Below are 19,820 nucleotides of genomic sequence, written 5' to 3' on the forward strand. Positions count from 1 at the left end.
AAGGCCTCTATCTTTAATACGCATTTCATAACAATTTAAGATTTCAAAGGCTCTCAGCATTAGCACAAATGTAAAAATTAACAGTTGTGCTGCGTGCTCCTGGCAAAAGGTGTGTGACAAGTGCACCCTATTTAATACACAGAGTTTCTACAAAGGACTTGGCACCGTCGAGATTCAAACCAAGTCTTCACATACGCACGCTCTACCAAGCCAACTTAGTTTGTCTTCAGCACTCAGAAGGTCCTGCTCACCACCATTCTCTGCTGCCAGGTAAAGACAGTAAAGAGGACAAGAGAGTCCTCTCCTATCCCTTTTTAATTTCCAGTTCTCCACGTGGTGAAAACGTGCAGGTTAGAGGAGTCTCTCCAGCTTTCCAGGCTTTCCAGCTGGGGGATACTGCAATGGCTCTGAAACGATGGTCAGGTCTCTTTCAAAAGAACATACTACATCTGCATCATGGGCAGTATGGCATAGCCGGCCCTGTGGCTCCTCCAGGATCCTCCAGGCTACTCCAAAGAGCGATAGCCTCACATGGCCGAAAACATGACTGACAGTATATACCACAGTTCTCTCATCTCATTTAATTGCACCTTCTCCGTATTCTTTTTAATACCTAATAAGCCAAACCAATATTCTAAACTCTTGTCCTCATCAGTAAATCGAGTACGATACACTACATACACCATGTATCAATACCTTTTCCTTTACAGCTGAAGTGTGGCTAAGTATTCTTTTGTTCTTACATTAGGAGAAATTTTAATAGTAATATCTGACTTGCTTAACATACCTTTAGCAGTACTTTATTCACTGCTTACCTAGAACTATAGTCAGTATATTTTTTCTTCCCCTAGTAAGCTTTTCTATCATTTTTTACTATTTTTCAATCCTTTGTTTTATGTTTAAATGGTGTGACCAGAATTGAATGCCACTACTAATATGAAGGGATCCTGATTTAAATAATTGTTTCCTCTAGTTTACCATCAGGAGTGACTACTGGATAGTCTAGTTTCAACTCCTCTTGTCTCACAGGCCCTTTGATTTTGTTTTCATATTAAGCCTAACAATCTCAGCTAGACAAAAATTTTCCATTCCTCAGGACTAAAATGACTGGCACTGGCAGAATGGAAAGAACCAATCAATGACTGATCCCCTATAGCTGCAGAAACCTGTATGTACAAGTACAATACGGTGGTGTTCTAAATCCATAATGGACAGACCTTTGCATTTTACTGTGGTTAGGGGCAGGGCAGCAGTGGTGTGCTGAGGTTTTTACCCAGCCATCGTCCTGTATGACGACGAATAAACACATAAACGATGTGCATAAATGCTTCAAGTTATTTGTATCATGCAGAGCACAACACCTTGCCCTTGGCAAACCTGAACTTCCTCTGCCGCTGCTGCCCAGTTACCGAAGCCTCTTTGAAATTGTTCACGTGGCCAACCGCAGCAATATGTGCCATCAGCAGATTCGGGGATTACAGTGTTGACGCCTATTTTGAGGGATTCTGCTGTCAAAACTTCCATGACAAAAACTGCACTTTTATCATAGAAACCAAATATTTCTATTCACGTTCTTATTTTTCCATCTCTGAACAATTTTCTCACTCATAGAAGTATTTCTTCCTCGCTCTGTGACTTATTTTTATCAGCAGCCCTTTTAAATTACTTTACCAAAATACTTCCAAGTCCAAACAAATTACATAAGTTGGCTTTTTTACAGAGTTATTTTATTATTTTTGCATGTTCAAGGAATAAAGTTCTATCTTCCCAAAGCACGTGACACAACTCTGGATATTGTACCATTTGTTAAAGGCATGGTTTTCAGATATCGAAGCCATGCCTGTTTGTAACTACAATGTCACGGGCAGGTAGGCGGTTCATAACTCTATTTCACTGTTTCAAAACAACGTTCCAGTGAGATCAGACAATTTCAGAATTCCTTCCCAAACCAGAGTCCTCTAATGCTTCCAGGACTTCCAGTCCACCCCGAGCACGATGGAAGTTATTAATCATTGCTTCGGAGTTATTGTTGGACATCGTGCTCGGCCTGAGGGGTCCTTTTAAATTTGTTTCAAAGCCTGGACTGTGTCTCCCAAACTTGTGTGTAGATTAACTGTCTGTCTAGTTTCCAAGGGGTGCCAGTAATACTGCTTTTCTTGTTCTTATTCCATCTTGCTATATGCAAAGTTTATTGGTTGCCCTGACTCCTCTACTGAGACAAAGCAGGGTGCTGAGCAGAAATTAAAAAATGTGTTAAATGGATATTTTTTTTTTTAAATTTTATCCCCCCAAAATGCAGACGTTCCTCTAAATACATTTAACTATTACTCCTCCCCTTAAATCTACTACATAGATCTGGATGTCTCTCATGAAATAAAATTCAAAATTATAGCAGGTTGGCTAATTTTCCTCTCTTCTTCCTAAAAGGTAGATAGGCTATGCTTTAATTCCTTTTACTTCCCCCCCCACGCCCCAATCACAGAATCTAAGTCCATGGCTTCCTCCACCTCTTCCTTCTTTTCTGCTCCTCATTACTGCAAAGTCCCACAGAAGAGTTCCATCCTCTGATGTACTGGTCCAAAGTCTGACCCCAGGCTCAACAGCATAAACCAAAGGCGCCTCCGCACAGCTCGGTCAAGTCACAGTTCTGTGCTGCACAAACACCTACTGTAGCGGCAGACTCCGGCCATAGTAACCTCCTTGTAACAGAACAAACATGGCACGCCTTCTACCTGGCTGCTGGCAGATTCCACCTCTCTGGCCCCTGCTAATAATACCTCAAGGAACAATTTGAGAAGCGCTGTCTTATTTGATAAAACCTGGGGTTTTTTTTGCAAATCTCTTGCTTTGCAGCATATCCATGCCCTTGATAGTAAATTATCATCAACTCAGACTCTGAGAAAGCCACTGTCTTTCACAGGAAGCGGATAACAGAGTTCTTGTACTTTCAAACGACAGAAATTCATGTCGGTTATTTAGATAAACATTCCTACAACAGCATTTCAAGATGATCCTACTGCCATTCCTTATTAGAATAAGGGAACTTGGAAATATTTCACACCCACCAACTTATTTTTGGGTGATCACCTGGGTTTTTTCCTGTGCCAAGAGAGAATATTGACTACAATGACTTGCTCGTTAGCCCCTAAAATGCAGAATATACAAGTATTTTATAAAACTGAGTATTAAGGAGCTTTTCCTTCCCCTCAGATGGGTAAGAGGCAACACAGTATCAGAGGAGACTGGCAGAATTTAATAAGCACCACTCACCTAAACAATGCAAAGCGTTGCCAAGGTTTTCTGGGGCTTCAGTTTTCAGCTTTACTGGTGTTGAATATTTTTTATCTATTAATGGCTGCTTTTCAGTCGGGGTCCTCCTTGTGTCTGGTTTCTTTTTCTTTGTAGCTCTGAGAGGCTCGGCCAACATTCGTACTTCTCTGGGAAAAGCTGTGAGCACCTGTATGGCTCCGGCTTTTATCTTAGCTTCCAGTCCCTCTTCCGTGCCGAATTCATCTGTTTGTGAAATTTTATACAGAGGTAACACATGGAGCTGTTCATCACTTGGAATCACCCCCACTCTCCGGTTATCTTCCTTCGTTAACGTACAGACCTGGCAAGAACAGAAACATTTACAAATACAACCAGACACATAAAATACAAAAGTTATTTAAATATTTAAGCAGTCATCCTAGACTTCATTGTTTTCTCATATTTGATGGCCTCAATGCTATGGGTCTTTCAAATGGAAACTTCTGACAAATTTTTTATTTGATTTATGATAAGGCAGATAAATTATTGGTACTTGAAGAGTAAGACCAAGGCACATGTCCTGGACAGGAAAAATGAAACTTTGGCTCAACTCACACTACCCACAAATACATGCCAACCTTGGTAAATAATCTGAGCTGTAAATATACTGTAAATTCCTAAGCATTCAATTTTTTTGTTTTTTATGCATATTTGATGTTCAGATTCATTTTTAAGGACAAAAAAAATATGAAAAAAGAAAGTATTATTTTTGGATTGAACAAGAAGTTTCTATGACATGGGACTGGTTTGGTTTTTTGTTTCGGCTGGCAAATGAAAAAACCCCACAAACAGTTACTCATACTGCTCTGTATTTTTAGCAAATCTCAGTTCTAACTCCCTCCCTCTCTCTTTATACACACTGTCTTAAATTAACACCCTTCCCCAACTCTGCCTGCTGCCGTAATGAAGCCACGAGACCCAGCAAATGTTTGGTTTCTCTTAGGTCACTGACCTCCTTTCTCTCATTAAATTACATGTTGTGAGATACTGGAGCCGAGAGGAGAATGCTGGTTAGATCCAGTTTGATAAGGGCACATCAGAAATGTGGATAAATATTCAAACTTATTGCAACAGTTTTCTTGCTACAATTTTTCCAGATCACTGCTGAACCTTTGCAGTACTTACAATTTTCAGCACTTCTAGAGTTCTGGCCATTATTAACATTAACCCTTCACCTTAAAAGAAGCGCTAAAACCAGCAGTGTGCTTGATGGGTTCACTCTGCGCTTTCCAAAGGACAGTGACAGTTTTACACGTATGAGCAAGCGTACGAACAGTCACGCCATTTATAGTTTTATTGATTACATTCATAAGAGACTACTGTTTTTCACAACAATATACTACATTACTAGAAAGCCATGCATTAATATCACACCTTAGTTAAGCTGCTATTTCACAGGGAGTTACTAACTACACACATACAGGAATTTGAGCACCATCCAAGGATGAGATGATGCTCCCTAAATGGAAACGTTATCATTCCATCATTGTGTAGGCTGAATGTGATGCCTATCATAAACAGTTAATCCAATTTCCCAGAATCTTGTCACCGTGCCTAACATTCCAGGGGAGAAGAATAATAATACTATTTAGGGGGAAAAAACCAAACATTTTTTTATAGCACAGCTTTCACATAAAGGCATCACACAATTATTTCCAGAATAATAAAATTACAGAATCACAAACTAAAAATCCTAAATCAATAAGGTGGTGGTTAGGGCTTTATAAATAGCTATATGCAAAGCTTGACAGTTGCAGAGCAGCAAAAGGAGAAAATTTGAGGGGCACAGACAAAGGAGAGGAGCTTTTCAGGTGGCATTTTGAAAGGATCGAGAGAAGGGCTCTTAAGAAGGTGAAGTGAAGGGGCAATTAGAAGCTGATGAGTAGCGTTTACTGATGTGCTTGCTCCATGCGTACTTACCTCCACCGGGCAGCCTTTGGACTACGAGGAAGATTTAGAAAAAACAACAAGTTGTTCCATGAGCAGCGAATGACGCCTGGTTCCCTACGGACTTCTCCGTCCCCGCGCGCCCACGCGCCCAACCCCAGCACCGTTATCCCTGCTCCCGTTCGTGCCCCGCTACCACCTCCGCTGGGCACCAGCCAGCGGAAGCAGGGCCCGGCTGAAGCCCGGGGCCTCCCGGCTACCGGGCCAGCAGGTGCACGTGGATTAACCTGGGGCCGCGGCTGCGAGGACCCTGCCGCCTCCTCAACGGAGGAGCTAACCTGGATCTGTCTCCCCCGCTCAGCAGTGAAATTTCACAACTTGATACAAGAGTTAAAAATCTCCAAAGACAATTAAGTTTCTGCAAAGTTCAGTGAAATCTGGTTGAAATTTGCCAGCAGATTCCAAGTTCTTCAGGAAGGGTAAAAGAGGGTAGGACATACAGAGAGCACAATTACATGTGACTCATGTTCTCAGAAAGCCCAGCACATCCTCCCCTTCCAAATTAGAAACAAAAGCAGTAATAAAATAAGCACGGAGGGGCCTAGCTCCCACTTGCTCTCATGAGAAACTGCGTGATTCTCACTTGTCTTTTAAAATATGCTGTCCAACCTGTGTCTGGACCCATGCACTAGTCTGAAAAATGTCCAAATCTTGAAGATTCAATCCACAATCTTGCTTATTTTGAAAATTGAGGCCCTCATCCAATTTACAGTTCTAAGTTTTCCTGCATTTCACCAGACACCTTCATGGAAAACTGATCTTGTACATGTATTAGATTTATTCTTTTCCATAAAAAGATTTACTCTTAAAAATGTATTAATCATCTTTCATCTGACTTACAATTAGGCAAAGGTAGATTAGCTCTACAGTTTCACAGTGCTTGGCCCAGGGGAGAGCATACACTCAGAGACAAAAATCAAAGCTCGTATTGGTTGAAGGAAAACCTGTTTTACGCAAAAATGAGTATTTGTCACTATCACAAAGCCAACACCCTCTTTAGAACAAGAAAACTAAAGAACTGTTTTGAGGAACTAAAGAAGATGATGACTGCAGTATATTGGCAGAACTATGTTGAAAGTACAGTCAACTTCAACACACACAATATATTAAATACTGGGTTAGAATACATAAAATTAAGACATCCATGTATATTAAAAATTATGTTAAAAACTTGAAGACCAGTACACCTACAGCCTAAATACCATGACAGCAAATTCAATGTATGTAAAATTTCAAGGTCAGTGTTCTGCATAATATATTTTAATATAAAAGGAAGGACACAATGGCAAGTGGTTAATTGCAAAGTTAATGTTATGGGGAAAACAGCTATAAATTAAGGCCCTAGAGGTAAGCTAGCAATTTACAGCTGAAGTAGAGTAATCCACCAATGAGAAATATCCGTTTCAAAAGCCACTCTAACATTTAAATCTGTGCAAAATAAGAAACTTAAAGAGAAGCTATTGCTGAGAAGTTAAAAGCAACATTTTCCATTGGTACTGATACTGTGCTGCAAACTGACCAAAATTAAACCTGGACATGAGAAAATCATGGACTCTGTTAAAGTTACATTTACACAGTGAAGCTGCATTTCCTGCTACTCTAAATACTTTTTCCAGAACATGCAGCTAAATCACCCAGGATGCTCAAAAGCCAAAGAAAATGTTGGCCAAGTGGTTTGTTTAGGTTTCCAGTGTGCTTGGTGATCACAACCATTACCTATTCTGGGTTTAATGATGTCATGATAAATCTTGCATATTCGTAACACTTTTTTTTTTTTTTAAAAAAACCAACTAAAATGCACCCATGAACTCAATGTATTAATTCCCTCCACAAATCTCCAAAGAAACATCTGTAGCCACACAGCTCCCAATGCATTATTCTGGGACTCTTTGATCTGCCTTTGTCCTCTTGAGCTTCACATGTAGAAATGATGTAGCCTTCCCCACTATGTTGTAAGAACAGATGTTTTAAATTCAAGTTTCAGCAAAGCACTCAAACAGCCTTTCTAAACTTGGAAGATGGAACCAAGTTTCCTATACTCATCTTCCCTTGGCAGATGGAAAGCAGTGGGTGCCATTTGGGACTCTGAGGTGCTGCTGCATCACCATCGGTCTCCATTACAGATACGAACAACTGCTTTTCTTTACAGCTGAGACAAATGGTGTCGTTTTATTGGCCTGCTATACCCTGAGTAAGCGTGCGTAAGTCTGAGAGTCAGAGAAGGGAACCCCAGACGCGTTTTCCTTTTGACTCCTGTATACACACATAGGAAGTGTCCTCAGACAGCATTCCTGTACTGTATGCTGTAGCATGGGTATGGCGCACAAACCACTGTCTGGGAGCTCGCAGGTTAGTAGAGTGAACTTCTACTGTTTCTCCATTTTCACAATAGAAAGAATAGTAACAAAAATCCTTCCTTTACAGCCCTGTGGGGTTTATCTTTTCTGTTTGTTATGATCTGAACCACCAATTTAAGCATCTAGTACTTCTGTAGCTCACAAAGCGAGGTGTGGACATGGTCCAGAGTGTAGTCTAACCATTCAGAGACATTCTCTCGTTTATTGCAAAGGCCTGGACCTATATGTGATGACTTGATGAGCTATAACTACAGAAATACAGTAAGTTATTGGAAAAGCAGAGGATTTTTTTTTTTTAATAAACAACAGTGTGTTGATGGATTGCTGATTGACACTACTTAGTTCTGCCGCCAGTAATAAATTTTATATTGTAGCTGCCCTTGGAGCATAGATTTATCTTCCTCCCCTTCTTCCACAGTGCCTGCTACAGACTCTGTGGCACCAGTGATTACACAGAACTGCAGCTGGTCTCCCTCCTTCCTCAACCCCAGCAAAAAGGGCAACGTGCCCCATAGGATGAGGAAACCCATATACATGCTACAGAACTCGCGAAGCCTTCATTAAACCATTTCGTTCTAGTCACTGTAAAACCCCGTATGTCAGTGATTTAAATGGATTCACACAGGTATGAAGAATGTGATCCTTTGCAGCTAATCCAATAAAGAAACAAAAATGCTTACATTTCACAGACTCCATTAGTAACTGTAAAGCTTTTATTTGCGTGTTGCTCATTTACAGTCTAGCTTCGTATCCACAAGGAACACTGCACCCTAACACTGCAGTTGTAACGTACATCAGTGGCCCTTAGGAGAACGTTAAAAGATGACGAAAGAGTCTGAGTAAAAATGGATGCTATAGTTATTGACTTAAAGGTTCTTAAAAAACTCAGTTCATAGGCAGAAATTACTTCTGCTTCTTTCAGATAAACATGTTAGTTTACACCTCTGTAGAATTGCCAAGTGTTTTCATTCTACTACAGAGCAAACAGGGAATATTCATTTTTGGTTTTAGCTCTTCTACCAAAAAGCAGCTCTGCTAAATTCAGGGCGTGATTTTGCTAGCCAGGAAAGATGTTCAGCAAATCACATCACCCATAGTAATCCTCAATTTTTGTGAGTTAAGGTGTACTACGCCATCTTGCATCTACAGAAGACATTTCCAAGACTTTTTTCCCCCACTGCTAACAAAAACGACAGCCTCATTTGTTTTCAGGGTCACATACAAATAATGCAGCTGATCATCCAAACACATATACCGAGAAAAACACAAGAATTCTTTTCTGAAATTCTGGCAGAGAGAGCAAGGAAATTGTTATTGGCAGCTCATTAGATAATATACTCTTTTAAGTATACAGTAAACTCCATGCTCATCATTACCCTCATTTAAGTGCTTCGCTGATCTCATGTCTGTGTCTGGTTTAAATAATTTAAATAGATTCTGCTTTTCCTTTACTTTCAGTGCACTGTGCAGCATTCCTTTCATATCTGTGGTAAGAGTGATTCACCGACAACTGAAGGGAGAAAATGAGAAGGTGTGACTTATGTCCTAAGTAGTGGTGATAGAGCTGGCAGCATTCGCAAATACCATCCGATAAAGTATTTCTTTTAACCTTTTTAGCCTAGAGGAACTTTAGGTTTTACAAATGAAGATTTCGTGTCAGAATAAGAAGGAAGGGAAGAAATCTTACCAACACTAACGAGGTGCAAGATGACAAGTACACTTTATACAGACTTTAAACTGTAAGGTGTGACTACCATTTTAAAAAAATCAAATAAACAAAATACAAGAGAAATATAGTAAATAAAGTTATGGATGTTTGGGGTTCGTAAGGCAGTGCAAATCATTCTCATTCTGTTTATTACCACATTATCAGAAAACAATCATCTATATGAAAGCTGTCACCTCAGTTAGATGTATTACTTGCACATAGTACATTTTACAGACAAAATATGTCATAGTTAAGATGTAAATGACTCCTCCATCATTATGACCAGTGACCTGTAAGAAACCATAGTGTATTTTAAACTAGAGTAGGTAGCCAAAGCAGCTTCTGGAACTAGATGGGAATGCAGGTGGTGACCAGACAGATGCTGGAATCACACGCAGTAATTTATTTTTGTGTTCTTACCACTAGTTTTCTTATTTTATTACCAGATTTGGTTGTAAGCTTAACAAAATTAACAACACTAATTTTGACCATCATCAAACTGATCTAGATTGAAGGAAGCCCAGCACGTCCTTTGCAAAACAAGAAGATTCTTTGCTTGAGGCTTCCAACACGTACCACTGTACCTACACACCTAGACAGACTAATAGACAGCTAACTCTGCGTGTCCTATGAATCACACCCACATCGTCTCACTGTGAAGGCCGTATATAGATCATTAGGTAATTCTGAACTCTAATTCACCTTCCAAATGCCCCAATTCAAGTATATAAATTAAGTGTTAATACTTGCAACTATTTCCTATTTATATATAGCCCTTTGTTGCAAGTATATTAAAATAAAGACATATCAAATCTAAATAAAGAGAATATCAGGTATGCAATAGTTATTTGTATGAGGGAGCTATCTGATGAAAATCAGATTCCAGGGTATAGTTTTCAGCAGTTACAATGATTTGATAACGTTCTGCAAGACTTACAAAATTTGGCAGAACTTGACAGAAAGACAGTTTTAAGTTCTGGCCTACATAACGAGGTACCTTACACAGGTCATAATTTTCCATGCTGCTTAGATTTGGAATTACTTGCAAACGTACCACGTACAATCCATAGAAAGAAAATATCAACACTAGCAAGCGTAATCTGAAGCTGAAATAACATCAGATGATTACAGATAAATACAAGTTCATAGAACTGTTCCCCAATAAATTCCTCATAAAAGGGGGCTAATTGTCCCTCCAGCCACTTCTGGCCATAAGTTACGACTTTCCTGGGATGCAATATGGCAGAATGAGTAGCAGACTCAAGTTTCCATTTCATTTTGTCTTTAAGTTAAGAGGCAATGCAGCACTTAACAAAATACTACTATTTTCGGAATGCCTAAATGAAATTTCATTAAAAAGTATACCATGCAGTTTGTCACGAAAAGGGAGTTTGTTTTCAGATTTGGGATCTTTCCGAGGTTTGAATCCCGACGCTTCAGAAGCTTTGAAGTGACTGTACTTAAACATGAGCTTGCTCATAGCCTCTTACTAATATTTTGCAAAGTACGCTTCCAGCATTTTCTTATAAAGTATCTGCATATAAGTGGCATCCAATGCTGGAAAAAATATTGATCTATTCAGGACTGGCATTCCTGGTGAATTCTGAGACCTGCTTCCATACTTTAAAGCAACGGACATTTGCCCAACATACAAGCACACAATTAATATTAAGCAATTGTTCCAGTCATTTGATTGCTGTTACATACAAATGCTAAATGTAAAGTATATGTGTAAATGCAACGTTTTATTCAATCACAGCAACATAATAATTCAATTTTCATTTCCAAATTTAAAAAAAGACTGTTTCTAAGCAGAGATTTTTGGATGGATTTCTTTTTTCCAGATATGCGTCCTTCGATAAAGATGAGTGTTACCATGAATATTACCTCCACTGATGTACAAGAAGTCATCCTAGCTATTTAGAGCATTACAATGCTCTAACTACTAAAAAAACCCATATTGTCAGTTTTATTTTATCTTTTCTCATTTCTTCACAACTATGGTCTCAATTGCTAAACGATCACTTAACTGAGTAATTCCCAACTGATTTTCTCACTAGCAATCCAGCAAGGTATTTGATACAATGACCACATCTAAAAAATCACATCTGTGGGTTTTCCTTTCATACTGAGACTTAAAGATCATCATAATCACCTGACTCCGCCTCCCACCCCGTGCTATCATACTCTCTACTTTCTGACGAGTAACTATGTGAACGTGAAGCCTGGTAAGTGCACAGTGCAAGAAAAAGTGAATTGATGAGAACTGAGCCTGGGGGAAGTAAATTAATGATGAGTTTGTTTTAGCTCTTCCTCTGCAGAAGTCCATACAACTCCTCGGTTAGACCATTATTTACCTTTGAACGTCAAACCTCTACTGTGAATAGCTTATCTGTCCTATGGCCAGTCCTCTCCAAGGGGCTTGGACATCTTAAAAGAATTAAGGTATTCTGTAGGAAGGATCACTCCCATACCTTTCTTGATCTGTTCTGTAATACGATGCACTTATGTCCTCTGTAGACCAGTAATGAATAGATGCAAATAACATGGGAATTTATAAATAGGAACATGCAGTTAATGTCATAATATCTTCAAAAACTTCATGCAAATGTACCCGCTAAATCAGGCAGCATTTTAAAACACACAGTAATCACAACAGTAAGGAGTACAAATGAGAAAATCCTATGTACATACCACAGTGCTTCCATTGTGCATGTTATGTGTGTCCTTATGGGCATGGGCACAGAAATCTATGCAAGCTGTTACACCAGAGAAAGGCCTACCGTCCTTGGATCCAAGCCGACAGTCTGGGCCCATGTGTTCATTCTCCACCTAAAAGTAAAATAAACTACAGGTACTTGGGACTGAAAGTGAGCGACTGGGAACCCCATGAGGCACAACTGCACTTGTGACAGAATAAACGCAGCCAGTAAGAATGATCGGAAAGCATGTGTTTTCCTACGAAACATGCAACACTTAGGACTGGATGCCAACGAGAACATCAGCTCAGCCAGAGTCAAAATAATAAAACCATTTTATTTACAGTATTATCTGTAAGCCTTTTACATATGCACAGCTCAGGGCATAACTTAACCATCAGCTGAAATACGAAAGGTGCAGTATTTTAAAACTAACCAAATAAAGCAACCGTGTAAGTTAGCAAGGGGATTCACCACATCTGTGAGCTCTGCAGCTCCTACCCCTGAACATACTTTGGGATTTCATCTTGTCTTCAAGCGACGCCGCCTGTTCAAGGCTACAGCTACACTAGCCGAATGTCACAGACCTACCTGGTTCTGGAAAGCCTCAGGAGCAAGCTTTTTATAAACCGGAGCCACATCAGTAGCTAAAGTTTGCAGATTATTTTCAAGAAGTTCCTCCTGCAGAGAAAGGCAAGATTTAGAGCACTGTAATTTCCTTTAAAAGAATCTAATCCAGTTTAGAGATGCCTGACAAGTCAGCCTCTATCTTATATTTTATTAATCTGACTTCTGTTCTGCTCCCCTTTGTCATCAACCATAAATAAGCCTGCTTTTGCATGACTAAAATACCACAATAGTTAAATATAAGTCAACCAAATAACACTGGAGGATATCTGCTAGGGCAAAGAAACCCAACACACGAGGAACGAATTTCTGCATCATTTCCCCCTTCTGATACATAGACAGTCAAGGAATGAGGTACGTTCCACACAAAATAGAGAAGTAACACCTAGGAGAGAATAATTACACCACATGCTGAGTGGAGATGGAACCCCAGGTCGTCTTTTAGTGTCTTGCTTATGGGGCCTTAATTTATGTCGATACAGCCCTGCTAAAAGAATCCTAGGTTTCCACCTTCTTTTTCTTTTAATCGTATGAGTAACTCCCACTAGCACTTAACATTAATTTCAGCTCTTAGGGGAAGAGGTATATTTCTAACGTTGCAACAGAACTCTTATGAGGAACATTTGATAAATATTCTGTTCTTTAAAGGTGCAAAACTCAGGACTTTATGGAGATATCTACTAGATTAGGAAGTAATACTCCTTTCCTTGGGGTATGCCATATAAACATGGAACTAGCTAGGTGGGCTTCTATGGCAGTGTAACATTTAAGCTCTTACTTATAGAAACAATCCCTAAATTCTTTTCCTAAATTTTTGCTTTTCCAGGAAAAATCACCAACCAACTGGGGAAGAAAAGGGTGGTGACATACTCCCTACTTTGTTTTCCTCCAAGGGCCAGGCTTTGAGAGACAACCGCAGCTTCAGTTTTGCATACTGTAGAGTGGCAAAAAATAACAGCTTATTTTATTTTGTTGAAAAAAAAAAAAAGCCACAAACCACTTATCACCATATATTGTAAACACCAATGTATATAAACATATAAGGATACATTCACATTTTTCAATGTGATGTTACATTACAAAATTATACTGTATTCTTAACTCATACTACAGCCAGTTTATCAACTGTTGATTGCTACCGCAAGTTTTTCTGAACTGCATTGAAGGTAATGCATCCTTAATTATCTATCCTACGTACTATTCTTACCTAGGTATATTACACCCTTAACCTCATCTCACTCCATCCAGTGCCTCAAATGATCCAAATCTTTCTGGACTTCGAACTATCTTCTTCTTAATTTGCTATACCTCCTAGCTTTATGTCATCTGCAAAATCATCAATATCCAGTATTTAGCTAAAAGAAGTATCTGCTAGAAAAATTAATGAAAAAACCAAATGCAGAGAAAAATTATTTACCAGTAATGTCACTTGAGATGCACTGACAACCTGCACGCACACTGCAAGTGCCCGAGCACCGCTGTCGCCCGCAGCTGGAGGCTCTTTGCACAGCGGTAGGCTAAGGGTGCACGTGCTTCCCTCGCAGGCACACACGGTTATGGAGCACCGGCGTGCTGTGCAACCCTCATCCCCCCTCAGCTGCAGAATCCAAGGAGGCTTTAAAACAACTTCCACGGAAGAGGAGAAATAAGGGAATGCACTTTCAGAAATGTCCTGGTTAAGTCATCTCCTCTTCTAGGCAACTGCTTTTACACTGTGGTAGAAGGCGTTCTCCTCCAAAAATGTACAGGTTACCTGCCAAGTGAACAGGCAATGCCAGACAGCTCTCAGGAGCGGGGCATCATTTCTAGACGCTGCTGTGAACGCCGTTGTGCTTGACTAAGGGTCTGAATGGAGCTCAGGGTGGCCACTTCACAGACTCAGAGGATGTGATGCCACCAACAGAGCTTGCAGTCGCACAGCGCGTATTCTGATCGAAGATCTATTTGAGCTCTCTCATAAGAGATCTGGCACAGTCTGGTATTTTATTAGACAGGACGTATGAAGGTTGCTGCCTTTGTTGATTCCCCAGCTAATGTTATTAAAAACATCAGAAACCTACAGAGAAAACACGTGCATAGAACGTTCCATGCACAGCATTACACAGGGGGAGAACCTAAAAACACAGGATCACAGAGAACAGAAAAGGACAAAGGAGAAGGAACAGGAGTCCTAAAATGAAAGAATGCCCAATAAATACGTGTTTCTATAAACTGAAAATTTATAAAACAAATTCCCTCTTGAGACAAGCAGGGCTATTTTCAGCTTGTACTGCCTTAGTCATGTATTCAGTGAGAAGAAGGGCAGAAGGGCCATGTGTGCTCTATTCTGCTGAGGCAGAAGTTCCCCACTTTAAGCGCTAACGAAGTTTGTGAATACCCACAATGCGAGCGGGCAGCGCAACTCAAAGGGGATTTGAGGGTTTTGCATTCATGCACATAGGCATAAAAGATGCTTCATCAACTCTTTCAGAAAAAGTTAGGATTTGGGAGGAGTATCTAGCTCCAGTCAATCAACTGACATCTCTCTCTTCCAAGAAACAGTTACTGTTTCACATTGCGTGTACATACGCATGTGTACACCACACATTAAAAAATGCACGAATACCCCTGCTATTTCCTGACTTCAGCCAGCTAGATCTTTTCTGTACTGGCAGCAGTGGAGTTCAGGAGCCGAGAAAGATTACCGGCAGGGTAACCCAGACGGAGAACTAGGTAACGGACTGCCCTACAGCATATGTCTCTTAAAGCACGCCAGAGGTGCTAGTAAAGACGTGATACTTTTATCTAGGAGTTCCACAGGGAAGAGACATCTACAGTCAGAACAAAAGGCACTTCCGAGTTATCCCCGAGGAATGCATGCTCATCAGGCAGCAGCTATCAGTTTACACCACCTTTATTCCTTCTTCATGGAAATATTTCCAATGTAAAAACGGAATTTGATTGGTTTTTTTTAGAGGTTCATTACTTCACATAATCCATCACCGTATTTTCTGCGTTATCTCAGCTTTGTGTCATCACTAACACTCATAAACAGCAACACTAACACTCATAAACAGTATCATTTCACTGCATCATATTTTAGTGTATTCATTCCTTCAAGAGTGTTTGACAAACATGCTGTCCACAGAAAAAACAGTTTATTCTAGGTGGCAGACAGAAGACCAGGTTGTCAGTGGTCAGACAGCAGTGTGAAAGCAGTGCAACCCAAGGTACAAAATTTTCCGTGACAAGGCAAAAGGACGGAATCTCTGAGGTGCAGCCTTGGTGCTTAGAAAAACCTTTAGCTGTATTTTATACTTACAAAGAATTAACATTTCATACAGAGTTACACAGTGGAGCTAAATATGCATACAGAGAAGCATTTAAGGATAATTTTAGGGTATTTAAAGACATAGTAAACGACACTGAGTTTTCATACAGTGGAAAAATTATAAATACTACAGTTTCAAAACATTTAGTCGGGTGCCTGTGTGATAAGCTATGCATACATGTGTGAGAGAGAAGGGGTGGATATCCATAGATTTCATTTCTAGTTCTGAAAATCATCTGAATAAGTATTCGGAGAAAAACAAAACAATAAAATAAATAAAATCTTACTTGTTTAGGGTCATCAGTGAGAAGCCTGAATTTCCTGGGGTTTTTGCTTCTGGCAAACTTACAGCCATTGAAATACATACTCCATGAACAGCCAAATGAGAATGACGCTCCACAAGTTTCTGGATCAAGTCCTTGACATGCACAAGTACGACTATGAAAGGAAATAAAGACACATCAAGTCAGCTGACAATGCAGCTTCCCCCCCCCCCACCCTCTTTTTTTTTTTAGGTCAGTGCTATTTGCTATTTCTTTTATAATACACAGCATAACAACACAGGAATTCATAAAATATATGATTTAACCAGATCTTTTCTGTTAAGGAAATATTCATGTGGACTGACTTTTTCCCCCGATAAAGACAGTCTCAACTCCCCAAAGTCCCACTTTTGGGAAACACTAACAGTGTAACACTCAGTTACAGCTACATAAATATACCCATTCTACTTTTATTTTGACTTCTCCAGTTGGATAAAATTTTTATCCGAGAAAATACCACTGCTACTAAAGGTTACCTCTAAATCCAATCATTATTTTGTTAAGTGCGGCAATACCATGAGCTCCAAACTGATCTAACTTTCAAAGTGGAACAGCTCTACTCAGCCCAACCCTTTAAGAACACAAGCATTAGATTCAGGTCACTGTACAGCTTTGAGAGTCTGTTAGATGTGGCTGCACAAAAATCAGCACAAAGGCAGCACTGCTCCAGAGCCTCAGTTCAATATATCATCTAGTCAATTAAACTAAATTCCTCTCAGAGGCATAAAGAGGGAGATCCTAATTTTGAGTGTTCAATCTCTCGCTTATTTAAAGTCACATATCACCTTCTTAGCAGCTCTTTAGCATGGCCATGTCTGCAAAGGGCACGCTGACTGTCCTTGGGTGGGTGTGCAAAGCCAGGAACCACCCCCTCCCTGGGTGTACCATCTACAACTATCACTTAGAGCCTGGTCTCTAGGAAAAGCCAGGAACTAAGTTTTATACTGAAATGACACCTAGTGGTTTGTAGTTTTAAATGAGCTTTGGTATATTTATTGGTCGAACCATTGAATTCTCAAGTTATTTATTGCAGAACATTCAAAAGGCAACACAACAATCATTTACTACTAAAGTAACTTACTCTTCATTTAACGCACATCTACGGCTGGTGGGACAGCCGTATTTTCTAAGACTCTGCGTCAGTTCTTTGTACAGCGTATCAGCCAGGAGATGAGGGATCCCTTCCCAGGCCAGTATGAGAATCACTATGACGGCAGTTTGGCAGTGGTGTCCTGCACGCTGACGTACCAAGCACAGCAACTTTTCCTCATCGCTACTTCTGCGTATCACCTGGAAGAATAATGTTGTTTATTCTTAGATAAGCGTAGGAAACACGTAACGCGTAACTCTTCTCTGGGACACATAAGGCCTGGAAGAGTGAGAAATACTGCTGCCCAGGGAGTGTCCATCAGCAAGCGGGACTGGAACAGCATCACACACTGATCTCTGGTGTAGAACGTGATTTTGTGTTGCCTTTTTACCTGTAGAAGAAATAGCAGTACATTTTTACAGCAGGAGGAATATTTTAGGTGTTCTACACAAACATTAAAGATGGATTAAGAGGAAAATAACCACTAGTAGGAAATCGTAACCCTGAGACAACAGATCCACTGCAAACCTAACAGTTACCTTGAAAATAATACTGAAAACGTATTGCCAAAACCCGGAATGCAGGTACACAAAAGCACATCACAAAAGCACACGTATACCTGGGTTAGATGGTTACCACAGTTACGTGTCAGTACATAAAACGGTTCCCACCTCGCAAAGTAAGATTAGAAGAAAGCGATGAAAATAAACTGTGTTCTTAGCGCAGGAAGCAATGAGATTTTTCAGAACGTATCCCTAGACAACCTACGTTAAAGTTCTTAGCAGAACGCTGAAGTTTTTACTAAGCTGTATGATATACAAAGCAATCTTTGTCAACCTTATCCATAAAGCACAAAGACGAACACAATATGGAACAGTACAATATACCACTGAACTAAAAAAAAAAGAAAAAAGCTAGACAGTCCTACTCTCACATATTTAGGTTTTTATCACAATCTGAAACGGAGTTGCATTGTAAGAAGACAAAAAAAATGCATTAAAGCTAGGTAATACCAGAACATAAATCTATTCTTCACACGTGTTTTGGCCAGCACAGCCTGTACGAGGCCTCCAACAAAGGTGTCCAGACCTCAGCGTTAAGCTTCAAACATATTAGGCCTGGACCTCCCTCAGGCCCTAGAGGCTAAATCCTCTTCCTCGGCTCTGTCGTACGTAGGATGGGGACGAGCAAGTCTCTCTTCCTCGCTGCGTGCTGACGGCGAGCCCTTACCTTGCGGATATTCTCTGCCAGCTCCGCAGCAATACGCTTGCTCAGGGCAAGCAGTCGGAGACCTGGCGTTCCACCCGACACCCCCTCTCCACCAGAACTCCCAGAGACGTGTTACTAGTCACAGACTATAAAAGCAGGAAGGCAACACAGTTTCACTCACTCTTTGAATACCTCCAAATATCTGAGTTTTCACTCAGATTCCCTATTGGACTGATGTCAAAGCTTCTTTGTTGCCAGACATGCAGCCGTCATTCGTATGTGACACCTAGCCCGATCAGCTGTGAATATCTAAATTATTTGAACTCATTAAAAGCGGGGACCAAAGCACGCTTGCAATTAATCTGCAAATTAAAAGGTTTTCAATAGACAAACAGTTTCAGAGGGAATCTGTGCAGGCTTAGCAGGAAGAAGCAAGCTTAAAGTTAATTGTGTCAAGAGAGAAAGTATCACCCTTCTAAAGTTAATCATACAGTCTTACAATCAGCCTTACACTTAATGAGAAAACAAGCAAATGTGTCCAAGAGACCATTCCTCAAAAGGAGTCTTGGTTGTGACTGACCAACCAGTACAGTATTTTTTATAAAGAAAATAAAATAATGCAACTCATTTACATTTGAGTGAGGTTTACAGAAAATCTATTATGGCTGATATACAATACAGGTTATTCATGTCAGTGTGAGTTTTACATTCCTGAGGCAGCACAGTTCCTTCACGTCAGAAGGAGAAGAATTCAATTGTGTTACTCGGCATGAAGGGTGATACTTTTACTCTCTTTTTTTTTTGGTTTCTAGACTTTGTAACTTCAATAAAGAAATCTGGTACCTCTTAGTTTCTCAGTACAACAGGTTGCCCTTTTTGAGTTCTCATATAGTTCTAAACTGGAAAGTCCAAGAAAAATGACAAATGGACAAGAAGGAAATTTATAGTTTCCTTGAAATTAACACCACACTTCCCTGGAATTTGCTTCATTATGCATGCAGTAGAGAATGCAATACTCTTACTGGACCCAAAAACATTCTACAATCCATCATTTTTCAGGCCACAAAGGTAGCTAATGGATTTATTAGTTGTCTGAATTTAACTTCTGTGGCTTTTAAGAGCTTACACGGTCTGACTACTACAGCTGGAGCGCTCCTGTCCTTTTGTTACCAGAGATCAGGCACTTTTCTCACCTGACTGCTATGGTCTTAGAAGAGCACAACTTGCACAGAAACAATCAC

The 19,820-nt window shown here is 40.1% G+C and overlaps 1 protein-coding gene across 3 annotated transcripts in view; it reads right to left on the bottom strand.

The window, feature by feature from the left end:
• Positions 1–19,820, bottom strand: part of TET1 (tet methylcytosine dioxygenase 1) — a 77,282-nt gene that overhangs the window by 12,793 nt on the left and 44,669 nt on the right. For 2 of the 3 annotated variants that reach the window (XM_075154207.1, XM_075154206.1), the window contains 5 exons: positions 17,362–17,570; positions 16,245–16,395; positions 12,612–12,701; positions 12,016–12,153; positions 3,271–3,610 (listed from right to left, as the gene is read on the bottom strand). In XM_075154207.1, coding sequence (XP_075010308.1) covers positions 3,271–3,610; positions 12,016–12,153; positions 12,612–12,701; positions 16,245–16,395; positions 17,362–17,570 — 928 coding nt within the window. The remainder of the gene's footprint in view (positions 1–3,270; positions 3,611–12,015; positions 12,154–12,611; positions 12,702–16,244; positions 16,396–17,361; positions 17,571–19,820) is intronic. The other variant, XR_012674247.1, reaches the window with a different exon arrangement.

The sequence above is a fragment of the Calonectris borealis genome, chromosome 7, assembly GCF_964195595.1.
Source record: "Calonectris borealis chromosome 7, bCalBor7.hap1.2, whole genome shotgun sequence".
In the NCBI taxonomy this organism is placed as follows: Eukaryota; Metazoa; Chordata; class Aves; order Procellariiformes; family Procellariidae; genus Calonectris; species Calonectris borealis.